Below are 13,583 nucleotides of genomic sequence, written 5' to 3' on the forward strand. Positions count from 1 at the left end.
CAAGTTCTACAAATCAAATAAATTGCAATAGAAGCTGTGGTAGCTCCTACTGTATCTATGCCCGTCCAAGGGCCACAAAAAAGCAGAGGGCAACCTGAGGCAGTCCAGGGTTCCCAGGCAAACAGCTTTTCAAGAATGTCTTTTCCTGATTGTCTTACGGAACATCAGGACCAGGTGTAAGCCTGTAAGATTTTGGAAGACCATCTTAGGGTAGCTTTCACTGCTGTATTCAGAGCTCTGCTGCTCTCGCTCTCAAGCATCCCCCAGCCAAGATTAACTTCAGACTTCTGAAGCATATGGGATTAATTCTTTTCTCTCAAACTCCTGCGGAAAGCTTAGTAAGAGTTCAAAATCAATAGTGTTTGTCAAAAGTGGGCTTGAGAGCCCTGCCATTTTACTTTAGGCAAGTAGGAACCACTCCCAAACTAGCAGCCCGATATCAAAGACAGCTGTATAGCAGACACGTAAGCAGGTGCACAAATATCGAGCTATTTTTCTCCAGCTAGAACAAAGCAGTGTATTTTGGAGTGCAAGGGCACCAGAGACAACAGTCCTGCAGTTTGAGGTGTGGGAAAGTCAGGCAAGCATTCACTATTTTCTTATGCACCATCCTAATTAAAATGACTGCAGCTAAACCACCGCTTCCCAGTATCTGAAAAGAGGAAGACTGGGTTGAGGTGGGAGTGAGAGAGAGCATTCTTTTTGGAGGAATAAAGTTTTCCTTAAATATGCTTTTGGATCTCCAGAACTTTATTTTTTGAAGCTGCTGCTGTGTTTTTAAACTAAGCTTTGTTCTTAATGCTTCGTTGTGATTGTCAACAGCTATGGAGGGCACAAATGGTTAGCATATAACATTGTTATAAAGAAGAATAAAATTAAATAGCTAAACAAATAAGTACTTACAGTGTAAAAGTAGTAGTGAAAGTAAGAGCATCTCCACCGTTCAGGGAACTTGCAGTACTTGCTAATGGTGTAGCAACCATGTTTTCTGCTCCTGCTTTTAACATTATTACGTAGTAGTAGTTTGCTGTTTCTGTGAATAGTTTAAGCAGTCTTTCTTAATCTGTTTTACAAAAGCAGCTAACACAAAGATTAAAGAACAAAGTGGTTCAGCATTTTTGCCTCCAATCAACTTATTGCACAGTTTAATGCACCTATGTTTATTTTTTTATGGTTTGTAAGACAGTTGATTTAAGATCAAGTTTCACAGTGATTTAAAGATTTTGTAAAAAATTTCAAAATGGAATGTGGTGTGTTATTCAAATGAAATGATGAAACTCAGGGAGAAGCTGGAAGTATTTTAGTCAAAACTGCACACATGGCAAGATCACAAAAGTTGCAATCCTATACCAATTAACTCAGAGTAAGTCCACTGAACACAATGGGACTGACCTCTAAGGAGACATATATATGATTGCACTGTATATCTGCCTACACCAACCCAAATATAAAAAGTGGTAGGTTATTTTGTTCTGTTTTTTAAAAACCATTATTGTTTTCCTAGCATTTTCCAGGTGCTCCTTAATTTCACTATATTAACAGTTCTGGGAAGTACTCAACCAAAAACTGTTTTGTTTCAATTATTAGTACTTCTAACTCATTAAAGCACTTCTGCAGCAACAATTGGCTTCTTCTGCTACTGCCTGTCTTCACTACTATTGCTGCTGCTGCCTTCACATTACCTATCTAGCAGCAGCAGCAGCAAAGGCTGAAGGCATCAGATATAAGGCCACAGTAGTAGCTGGTATCTTGAGCATTAAAAACAGCAGCTTAAGTTGCTTAAACACAGTGATTAAAGTGTACAGTGGCTTCAGGAATGTGGGGAAAGTGATCTAAATATGGAAAGAGAAGGAAAGCAAGAGGAAAATGGTGGCGGAAAAAGAGGAGGTATGAAGTTGATTATTGGGACATAAACTGCCAATCACTGGAGAATGGAATGCAACAGCATTAATTTGGGGAACATTCAGCTAGGAGATTTGGGGGTGGATGAAAGAAATGTTGCTTGATCTACACCTTAAGAAGAAAAAGGAGTACTGCAAACACAGAATGCTGTAAGGAAAGGTAACTCTGCTCTAAAATTCCAGTTCAAATGAAGATGGACTTGAGAAGATTTCCCAAGAGCAATTAGTCTCATGGAAGATGTGACCTGCAAGCCAGAGACTTCCTGACTTATAGGTCCGTCTCTATATCAGCTGCTACACTAAACCATAATTCCAACCACACAAGCACAGCAAATGGAATTACCTGATTTCTGGACAGTGCTGCATACAAAGTCTGCTTTTAGAGGTAGGCGCATTTCTGACAGAGTAACAGAGCCCCTGGATGGAGAAACTCCACTAGGCATTGAATCAGCTTTAATCTTCTTGCTTTGAGATCCTTCATTTTTTAGTTTGTTTAACTCTTCCAATAATGCTGTTCTTTTTTCAGCTGTACAAACATAAAAAATAAAGTAGTTACGTATATGTTTCATAACCAATTACAGGTTGTTTTCAAGTCACAGGCACATCCCACAAAATGTTTAAAATTGAATCCCATTGTTGGATCAAAACCAACCTCCTTCTAATGAACTCATTTTGAACAGAAGTCAGTTAGATATAAGAAAAATGATGGCCTTAAGGGTTTGCTTTTAGCAGGTGATATTCAGAGGTAAATGGAGGCTTTGGGCAAGCCAACATTCATTCACAGAACTAGCCTTCATAAAGTTTTAGGGTGTTCTTAAAGCCATCACCACAGGATGTCAGAAAATTTCATAGATCAATTGCACATTGCTCTAACACTTTCTTCAAATCTTTTATTTATGGAAAATTTAGATGAGGTTATTGCTGAAGAATCACTTTGAGTAAAAAAGAATACAGTATGCTTAATACAGTCTAGTGTGATCTTTTGGGCAATAAAGCCTGTTATGTTATTTACATAGAAAGCCATCTTTAAACAACCACCATACTTGCAATGAGAAGTAGTCTCTCAGCTTCTGCTTCTTCTTGTGAACCCTTCCCATGTTCCTCATCAATACAACAGTTTAGAGCTTGGCTGGCTTGATGTATTACTGTTTGTTGCAGATTGATCTCATTATTCAGCTCCTAAACATGTAGTCAGATAAGTAGACTTAGTAAAACCTCAGACCATTATTTTGTCACATTTCCTTCAGTTTCTTTGGAAACGAATCCACACTGAAGTTTCTCATCAGCAATTGAGGCTGGTGCAGACATAGCTCTGCTCATGTTATCCAGTTACAGGATTGGACTGCAGGATTATATACTCCTTCCTTATGAGTAAATTCTCTCAGCCATGGACTATTAGCCATAGTTAATTCTAACCTGGCATTCAAAAACTATGCTGAAATCCAAACTGCTAGTGGCCCCAGATAACTTCATTTTTACTCCTAAAGTATGTGTGTTGGCAGTTTATAATCCTTGTAAGAAAAATTAAATGGATAGAATGAATACTCAGTTTTCTAGGATTGGAAGGCAGCATTCTAAGCACCTGTAATTTGCGTTTGATGTTAATTTGATCAGACGTTCCATTCCTTTTCTCCTCAAGCCTGGAAGAAACATCTTCTTTACGAACGATCACTTGCTTTATTGAAGGACGATCTACTTCTTTAAATCGCTGTGATCGATAGGCGTCAATACTTCAAAAAAAAAAAGCTCAGTTTTAGAAAGATACAGAGCAAAGTATTTGACCAAATTAAGTTAAGAAAGTGGAGAGGCAAGAAAGGGTTTACAACAGAGATTGACTCATCCTGACCAAATTGAGATAGAGGCACAACCAGCTTTTAGGACCACCCTTAGGAAGATTATAGCAATGTGGATTTATTCAAAGACACAATGATGGCTAAGTCAATGTTTCAGGAAGTGCAAAAGTGCTGCCCTTCTACTTTTCCCATGAGGCCATTTTCCAGAAAGAAATCTAGATTAGCCTTAAATCAAGCGTGGGGAATATCAGGCCCAGGGGATTCTCTATCTGGTTCCCAAGACTCTCCATAAGCCACAAGCTTATGGCCTTAAGCTGGCTCTTTCATCTCCCACCACTGACATCTGAATCCACCCCTCTGCACAAGGTTTCCCAGAAGTGTATGTAGCCCTCAGGCTGAAAAAGGTTCCCCACACTTGCCTTAGCTGTTTTAGTCCTCTCTCTGCATTGTACTAAAATTTAAGAGGCCGAATAGAACGCTTAGCCAAGTGGTTACCTATACAGATTACGCTCCTCTGACAAGGACCCAATGCTGCTTCCAGATTCAGTTCTGCAGACAGATGTTCTTTGAAACTTGTTGGACTTTGGACTATCATCACTTGCATTGCTCCCCTCGTCAACCAATTTACATGGGGATGCAAAAACCTGGAAGAGACAGAGATCTTTGATCATTCTATGTGTAATTAAAATTTGAAGAAATACATTATAATGCTGAGACTTGGATTTTAATATCAAACTGAGAATTACAAGTTTGAAGGTGTGTTTTCCTCATTTTCTAGAATTTGAGTCTATGACAACCCGGACATACACAAATAGCAGCATTAAATTAAGCATCTGTTCTTACCTCTGGACTTGCAACAGCAACAGACTCTGTTAAAGGTGTTAGGAGGGACATTGAGGAAATATTCAGCGGCTCCTGTTCATCCTCACAATCAGCTTCCAAGGTCATACTCATCTCTTTTTTAAGCTTCTCTATGTCAGGCCCATCCTCTTGAAGAACTTCATCAAAGATGTCACTTATCACCTGTGAACTATTCATTTCGTCATTCGCTTCAGGCTCGGGCTCTTTGTCTGGAAAGTAAAACACACAAAGTCAACTTAAGGGCCAAAAGCCTGGGTAAAGAGGAAAGGTTCAGCCAGGTTCCTACAAATAAATGCGGCACCAGGCATGCCTCCCTGGGGGAGAGCATTGCATGAGCAGGACGGCGAGGCACCATTGTTCTTGTATCACCATCCTCCAGACCAAAGAAGGGCCTCAGATGACAACTGCGGGGTCCAGGTCAGTTCATGTGGGGAGAGACAGTCCTTGGGGAATATCTAAGCTACACAAGCCTTTATACGTCAAACAGGCATTTTGAATTGAGCCTCAAATAGCAACCAGTGCAGTTGTTCCAGAATTGGCATTATATATTCAGACCATGCACAGGCCAACAATTTGACTGTCAAATTCTGCACCAGAGGAACTTTCCATAGCATCTTTAGAGATTGTCCCACATGTAACATATTGCAGTAATCAAATCTAGAGTTTGCCAGTGTATATGCAACAGAGGTTAGGCTGTACCCGTCCAGATAAAAGGCACAGCTGGCCCTCTAACTCTAAGCTGATGGACAGTACTCCATGCCACCGAGGCAACTTGACCCTCAAGCAACAGTTATAGCTAAAGACGGACTGTAACTCCATTCAGACCAGGCCAAATCCCATCTGTTTGTTCAAGAGAACAACCCATTAACTGTGTCTCTGTCTTGTCTGGATTAAGTTTCAGTTTATTGGCTTTCATCCAGTTCATTACTGAGGCAAGAGGTTAAGCTAGCCTATACATTGTCACACCTGCAAATGTAAAGGAGCAGAGCTCTGTGTCATCGGCATATTGTTGACAATGCACTCCAAAATTATGGAGGACCTCTACTGACGCTGAATGCCAACAGCCTTTCCCCCAACTTTCCTTCTTTGATAAGGTGTTAGTGCCTTTCTTCATACAAATACTAAAAACAGGTCTAGTGACTCAAGAAGGGTATGATATAAACTTATAGAATCATAGAATTGTAGAGATATTAGGGACCCCAAGGGTCATCTAGTCCAAGCCTCTGCAATGCAGGAATTGCAGCTCAAGAATTCAGAACAGATGATCATCCATCCTCTGCCTAAAAACCTCCAAGGAAGGTCCACCACCTCTCCTGGGAGTCTGTTCCACTGTCAAACAGTGCTTACTGTCAGAAGTTTATTGCTGATGTTTAGTCAGAATCTCCTTTCTTATAACTTGAATCCATTGGTTTGAGTCTACCCTTCAGGGAAGGAAAAAACAAGCTTGCTCTATCTTGCATAAGACAGCTCTTAAATCTATATCTCCTCTCAGTCTCTTTTCCAGGCTACACATAACTCCCTCAACTGCTCCTCATAAGGCTTGGTTTCCAGACCCTCGATCATCCTTGTCTCTTCTCTGCACACCTTCCAGCTCAAACTCATTCTTAAATTGCAGTACCCAGAACTGGATGCAGAACTCCAGGTGTGGTCTGACCAAGGCAGTTTTCCAGACATGCACTGTCACCACGTAATATTTTCCAATCACTATCAAGGAGCCAAGCTGCATGTTAAAGACCATCAGTGGTTTAGGGCTAAGCCAGACAACCTTTGAGGCACAAAGCCTAGATAACTAGACCAATTTAGTACAAAGAATTAGGAAATACAAACCTTTCTGTTCCTCAGGAAGTTGCTCAAGGTTTGAGTTGGAAAGTGTTTTTACAGGAGTCTGTGGTGAAAAGATTTTCAAGGGACTGAGCTCTTTTGTCTTTTCATGTTCTGAAGCGCCTGTAAGTTCCAAGGAATAAGTTACTTAAGTAGAGCAAGCAGTTATTAAATAAAGTTCATAACTAATCTATGTTAGGCCATTTTACAATGGACTTGTACTAGGCTAGCCTTTGAGACACCCAACATCTACTTGCTGATGAGAAATCTCGCTCCTCAGGCAGCAATATGTAGTAGTCCTATTAATCTGACATTTCTATCTAAAGTTCTAAGTGGCACGCCTTACGATTCTTAGGAATCCATATAAATATTGGAGATAATAGACAATATAGTGAACACACACACGCCCTTCCCAACCATACTGAATTTGGAAAGTTCCAAGTCCCAGGGATTGAAATCACAATTATCCAATCACCCAGGCCAGGCGTTATTTTCTACCCAGGGAGAGGATGGATGGGGGCAAATGTACGACTCACATGGCATTTACAGAAGTAGTGGGAAAGTTGCAGCTGTCCAGGTAATGCTGAACAATGACTCCTGTAATCTGACAGAGGCAAATGGAGTCCAACAACATATGGAGTGCCATACGCTCCCACCCGCCGTAAGGGAAGTTATTGGCACTTTGAAACATAAATTAGTCTTCTATCAAACAATTTACTAGTCATGTTTTAGACTTATTCTTTCACGTTTAGATAATTTTACCATGGAGTAGTTTTATCATGGAGCATTCTTACCAGAAGTTATGCCTTCTACGGCTATCTCTACAGCCTTTTCTTCGGCTACCTGTGAGTTGTCATCAGAATTGGGAAGGTGCTTTGAGTTAACCTGAACCAAACTCTCCTAGAAAAGTAAGATAATTCAGGCCTTTAAGTCAAGTCATCAGGGTATATTCGACTGGTGTCCAATTAGTTTAGTTGTATTCAATATTACCTGTTATTATGTTCAATATTTCGGGGGATTTTTACTGTATATTTTTGATCTTTGGATGAATAGTGATTTAGAAAGAAATTTAATAATAAATAACCTAAAGCATTCTTACAGGTTCCCTTACAACAAGTTTCAATATGTTACCGATTTTGTTTCTAGGCGTTTTTTCTTGGAGTTCTCTTTTCTTTCAGCGCTCCACAAGTTGCCCCTGTCAAAGCAGCCTCTGATGCATGCAAGTTCTTTTTCACGTTCCTGAAAACATTCAAGACAAAAGTGGATGCAGTCTCAGCTTATGCACTATATGTCTAAATTCAAGTCTAATCATTCCATGTTCTTACAGACAAGTAGAAACTCATACCTGTTTGAGCTGCTGTGCTAAACTAGCAGTAGAGGATACTTCATTTTGTCTGAGGAGTCTTTCTTGGATTGTCTTTGTATTTGGAGTGATAATGGGAGTCCTGTGTCCTCCAGTGATAACAGGACTTTGTGTACTACGCTCCTGGCAATGCTCTCCAAAACGTTCCAGAAAAGGCTTAATCCCTGATCCTCCTAGAAGAACAATGGATTTTTTTTCATCAACAAGTTAGGTTCTTCATTATTTAGAAGTAACACTGAAGTGCAGCATTATTCTTTTCTTCTTCATACACACAGTTATACAACTATACTAGATTCCATATCTGAACATGTTCTGATGAGAATTGGGGCAGTTAAGCATAAGTACTTCTCAAAAAGCTATAATTATTCACATAAGCATCATTCTGCAGCGGTATCCAACTAAGTTGCACTCATAACCCCATTGAAATTAATGGTCTGAAGTTTATCATGTCCATTATTTTTAATGGGTCTACTCTGAGTGGGACTAGGGTTGTCTACAGCCCTTTCTATCCATTCCAAAAACTTTTAATACAAAAGACCCTAATTTTGCAACTGAGGTAAGGTACACAACTTCTCAATCTAGGTCTCTAGAATCCCTAACAGATGAGCTTTCCAAAGCGTTAACAGAAGTGCTTTCAACCTGTCACCCATGGTTCAACAAGAGTTAGTTTCATCCAATTTAGATCAGAAGGCCAGACATCCATAACCAAGTGAGAAAGCAGATTTATTGTAGAAAATACTAAGCTGCTTAACATTTTTAAAACTTTTATCATCTGGAAATGCATAAAATTTTCTTAAAAGCTGCAGCCCAATATCAAATACCACCATGCAGAATCTAGACACTCTTTTATCTTGGAAGAAACCTAATTGCACAGGCTGATGTAACTGTGTGAAACTAGTTTTGAATAATGCTCAGATAATTATTCTTCGTCTCCAATAAAAAATTGGAACCTTTTAAATAAGTCTTAATTCTTATGAAAAAGAGGTCTTCCAGCACAGTAAAATAAAAGAATTTAAGCAATCCCAAATCAAAAGGCATTACCCCAAAGTATGTTCAAATCAACACACCAGGAATTGCTTCTAAATAAACATGCACTAGATCAGAATAGGTGGAGGTAGAAAAATTAAGGGGTCTGACACAGTAGCATGGAGGCTACATGGTACCAATACATTTGAGTAGATTTCAACAAGTCATCTCTTAAGTTGCCATCAATTCATGTGTAGAACTACACGAAACTTTACTCACTACCAAATACCATATATGCAGAGAATCTGTTTATTTAAAGCTCATTTTTGCAGTTCTTTAATACAACTTATAAACATTTTAAGCGTGAAATTACAAAAAACATTAATATATATTTTTTCTCATGACTTAGCTAAAACTTTGCACACAGTATATTCCAGGTATGCTTAAACCATTCAAATTTCACTCCAACATGGCCATATCACTTACGTCAGCTAATTGCAGAAATCATTTTCTATACAAAATTCTGGTTAAAATCTCTACAGCATATGCTGCTTTAAATAATGGTGCAACCCTTCACCTGGTGTGGCTGGTTTATCCTTAGAATCAAATTGTACATGTGCTCCCTTGAGTCGCTCCTCTTTGGCAGAAAGTGGCTGAGATAATGCAGATTTCAATGGTGGTTTAAGGTTGGCCTTTTCCTGCAGCAGTCGTTTTGGTACCTCAGTCTCCTTGGAATGGTTGCTAGTTGTTCCTGAAGATTTTGCTATGGAATTATTAGTTCCCTGAAAGGGGATTAGAGAGAACAGTTAGTTGTCACTCTCAGCTCAGAAAGACAGCAAAGATTATTATCCACCTAATTTTTTAATGTTGCTAATGGATTTCCCAGATGCAGCACTAGCAATTGTGGAGTTGCTGCTCTAAATTATTCTACTAGGATAGCTAAACAAATGCTTCCATCTCCTCCACTGCTGTTTTCACTAACACAGCTAAAACAGCCATTTGCAACAGGGATCAGAACTTTACATCGTCTCTCTAATATCTTTATGTGCATTCCTTAATACTTGCCATTTACAAGAGGATCTCAATAAGTAACTACCTGGCAAAGTATGCTTAGATATGATTTTATAATTGACACTAGACTTTTCAGCCTAGTTTATCTTTTAAACATGTTACAATTGTTCACAAATTCCCCAAAGCCTGACTCAGATTAGGATTTTGCTACATTTTGATGTCTGTTAAGGATTGCACTCTACAAACTCGTATTTCCTTTCCTGAAACTGCCACTTTTATAGCACCATCTTAAATATGCCAGCTCCTAAACTGTTTTCAATGGGGCCAATTCTCTAGGAAGGGTTGCAAGGCTACATCTTCATATTGTCAGTCTCTCCACTGTATGATAGAAATAAACATCAGATTAAATATGATCACTTACCAATATCTCAGAGTTTGCCGACTTATTCACAGATGGCTCAACAGCCCTTTGCAAACAGGATGCAGCATCCTGCTTCACACTGTCGCTATTGATTCTAGCAGATGCTCCACTAGTAGTGGACAATTTGGATAAACAAGTCGTACCAGGCTGTTCTTGTGTATTGTTTTGCCTTGCAGATGGATGACTTAGGTCATTTTCCCAGGAGCCAATTGTAGCAGCAAGGTTAGCTAAACGGCCTCTTCGACCTATTGGGGTATCAGTTGTAAGGGGAAGTTGCTTGGGTGGGGAAATGACACATTTGTTTGATTCAATAGGAGAAATACAAGAACTTTCAGACACATCTGAAAATTAAGAATACAGAGAAGTAGAGTTATGGAACTATATGACACACGACTATTAAAGCAATTCTTACTAAAAAAAATACCAAATGAGATAAAAAATGTTCTGAAGCAAGCCAGCTTGCCCAACTACTTCTAAACATATCTATAGCCATCACTTGTGGAATATTACAAGAACCCACAGGGGAGAAAGGCTACTTTGTTTTTCTTGCCCTCCCAACAAGGGAGACAAAAATGTTGAACCATGAGAGAACTTACACTTCATATTTGACCTATGTACCAGAGGATCCCATGAAACTGAATACAATAGACATAGTGCAAGTTTGTGTAACGACCAAGGATTAACCAGTGCTAAAAGTATGGGATAAACTTTCACAGTTGTCTGCATCAAGTAAGAATCACCTTGAGGCGATCAGAAATTTTTTTTATGAGTTGGGAATGACAGCTCCTTTTCCTTTCAAGTCACCGATTCATGGTATGTGACTAGTATAGCTACTTATGGGCAGGCAAGCCAAACTAGCTTGAACCAGAAAACAACTTCTTCCCCCACCCAAGGAAAACATTTTACACATATGAAATTTAGATGTATGGATGCCTGCAATTAGGTATCTCTTTTTAAACACCACAATGGCATGAAGACATACTGAACTTTCCCTTGCTTATGTCTTTGCAGATTTTTTTAAGCTATACATATCATGCACAATAGAGACATACCGTTGTCCCAGCAGCGTCGTTGTTCAGCCAGCTTTTGCATGCGTGTTTTAACTGAAGCAACAGGAGTTTGCTCAGATTTCGCATCCTGCTCTTCAATCTCAGTGGACGGGGCAATAATCTGAGAAGTAGGAGCCATTTCAGAAGCAGCATGGTCCATTGAAGAAGAGTTAATTGGATACCTATTCTCTGAATTAGAAAGTGGAACATCCACATTGTCCGAACAACGTCTTTTGGATGGTGATGGCTTTGTACTCGCCTTTGCTGTAGCTGTTTTGGGGGAGAAAGCGGATCAGGTGGGTTGGCTTTTAGGCTAAAGCTACAATGGTAGTAAATACAACAGTCAGTTAAGAAGAAATTTAAAATTATCAGACAAGAAAACAAGTTCACCCTCCTTTTATTCCCCTCCTTAGACAATTTCCAGTTATTACTGTGTCCTCCTCCTTTACCTTGCTTTAAAAATGATTTAATGAGTCAAATTGTCTGAGCACTGCTTAGAAATTCTGAATACTGTATTAAGTAATATATAAATACTATGATACAAATGAAATAAACATGTGACAGTTTTGTTTATAAAATGCCTGATATAGTTCAGCATTAATCTACATGGTATTTGTTACACTTTAGTTCCAGAATGCAGCCCCATAATTAACTAAAATGCACTTTGATATTACTTCATAATGTTTATCATTACTAGATATCAATGTCATTTAGCTACTAAGTGAGAAGCAAGACAACTGAGCAAGTAACTTTACAAGTTTGCCCACACAAAACCCTGTACACTGAGTATAATCACACACGATCTCATGCAAGTGAAAAATACCTTCTTCGCTAGGCTGAAGCGGTTGGTTACCAGCTTCTGACAAAGGTTCTCTGCTCCTTTTTGTTTGTGTTGTAGGCCGCACTCCTGCTGTGGGCCGCCCAGCCATCTTCTTCTGCAAATTTTCCCTCCTTGCACGGGTTCGCTCTAGAAGTTTCTAAATATTACACAAAGATAATTATGGGTAAGTTGATAATGGGACTGCACTGCTTTCAGGTTGTTAATACAACCAGTTCCTTGATGAAAGTGGGATGTCAACAAGTAGCATGTTAATTTCTGCAGCTTCCTACAAACAAAAGTTATGTTTTTTTGTCCAAGGAGGAGATAGGCAGTCTCAGTGCATAAACCAACTGGAGTGCCTTAGTTGTGTTCACTAGCAGGACAGAGACTACAGAAAGTTTTGGAGAGGAGAACCTGCAATAAAGTAATGTCTAGTGCTTGCCACAAATGTTCCAACTACACAAGAGATATAAAAATGTTTGTCTGAACTTGAATTGCAAGTCATAAGGAGTGCAACTAGCGGGAACTGTGACACCTAGTTTTTTGAGTGACACCGTTGCAGGTGGCTCTTATTCACAAAAAAATCTGTGTGGATGGACGAAGGCAAATCACATGCTCTTAAACCAAGCTTATTATTTTAAGTTGTATATCATTTTAGAATACAGTGGTACCTCGGGATGCGAACGGGATCCGTTCCAGAGCCCCGCTCACATCCTGAATAGAACGTAAGACGTGACTGCGCGAGTTGCTGCTTCCACGCATGCGTGTGACGTCATTTTGACCGTCTGGACATGCACGAGTGGCGAAACCCGGAAATAACGTGCTCCGTTACTTCCGGGTCGCCGCGGAGCGCAACTCGAAAATACTTATCCTGAAGCATATTTATACCGAGGTATTACTGTATTATTGTTTTTAATGAGCGTGTCCTGCACGTTATCCAAAATCTGGTAGAAGATTGGATCAGAAAGATTTAAATACAGAACAAGTACAACCAGCAGGGGGAAGTATTTGCAAAATGAAGGAATTTTCCAGTTCAGGAAAGCAAGACAAAAAACCCTTGCTTGTAGGCAAGGGTTTTTTCTCAAATTACTAGGAATGTAAAAATAGTGGCTCTAACTATTTAATGCTGGTCTACTTGCATGTTCAAGACTATCCAGATGTGAGATTAAATAGCAAATATGTAGCAATTCAATAGCTAAACAATAGCAATTTAAAGCTGGGAAGCCTGCCAGTCACATTCCATTTGGTTCCATCAGCCTATTACTTCCAAGTATTTTAGTCATTACACATCAAATGTCATTTATTAGGAATTTTTAGCTCTATAAAACTGGCCCGGAACGGCAGAGCTGAAGCAAAGGGACACTCTGGCCTCTGCCACCAACTAGGGGACTAGTGTCCCAGGAAGAACATCACAGCAAGGAGAAAACCAACCTGGCCCACCCACCAACCAATTAAGAAGCATCTGCTTTCCTGCAAGAAAAGACAGTTCCAACTGCCGGTTCCCCTGGGACTGCAGAGCTGGAGGGAAGCATGATCTGGACCTATCCATCAGCTAAGGGCTGCTACAGTATGCATTT

The 13,583-nt window shown here is 39.6% G+C and overlaps 1 protein-coding gene across 3 annotated transcripts in view; it reads right to left on the reverse strand.

Annotated features, from left to right (window-relative positions):
- Nucleotides 1–13,583, reverse strand: part of ANLN (anillin, actin binding protein) — a 35,983-nt gene that overhangs the window by 13,438 nt on the left and 8,962 nt on the right. For all 3 annotated transcript variants that reach the window (XM_083577658.1, XM_083577657.1, XM_083577656.1), the window contains exons 2-15: nucleotides 12,010–12,163; nucleotides 11,190–11,456; nucleotides 10,138–10,478; nucleotides 9,283–9,487; nucleotides 7,722–7,912; nucleotides 7,508–7,615; nucleotides 7,171–7,276; nucleotides 6,383–6,499; nucleotides 4,538–4,764; nucleotides 4,190–4,338; nucleotides 3,484–3,631; nucleotides 2,945–3,080; nucleotides 2,245–2,427; nucleotides 904–1,033 (exon numbers count right to left, since the gene is read on the reverse strand). In XM_083577658.1, coding sequence (XP_083433784.1) covers nucleotides 904–1,033; nucleotides 2,245–2,427; nucleotides 2,945–3,080; nucleotides 3,484–3,631; nucleotides 4,190–4,338; nucleotides 4,538–4,764; nucleotides 6,383–6,499; nucleotides 7,171–7,276; nucleotides 7,508–7,615; nucleotides 7,722–7,912; nucleotides 9,283–9,487; nucleotides 10,138–10,478; nucleotides 11,190–11,456; nucleotides 12,010–12,115 — 2,414 coding nt within the window. In that variant the 5' untranslated portion in view covers nucleotides 12,116–12,163. The remainder of the gene's footprint in view (nucleotides 1–903; nucleotides 1,034–2,244; nucleotides 2,428–2,944; nucleotides 3,081–3,483; nucleotides 3,632–4,189; nucleotides 4,339–4,537; nucleotides 4,765–6,382; nucleotides 6,500–7,170; nucleotides 7,277–7,507; nucleotides 7,616–7,721; nucleotides 7,913–9,282; nucleotides 9,488–10,137; nucleotides 10,479–11,189; nucleotides 11,457–12,009; nucleotides 12,164–13,583) is intronic.

This window comes from Podarcis filfolensis (genome assembly GCF_964270895.1).
Source record: "Podarcis filfolensis genome assembly, chromosome: 12".
NCBI lineage: Eukaryota > Metazoa > Chordata > Lepidosauria > Squamata > Lacertidae > Podarcis > Podarcis filfolensis.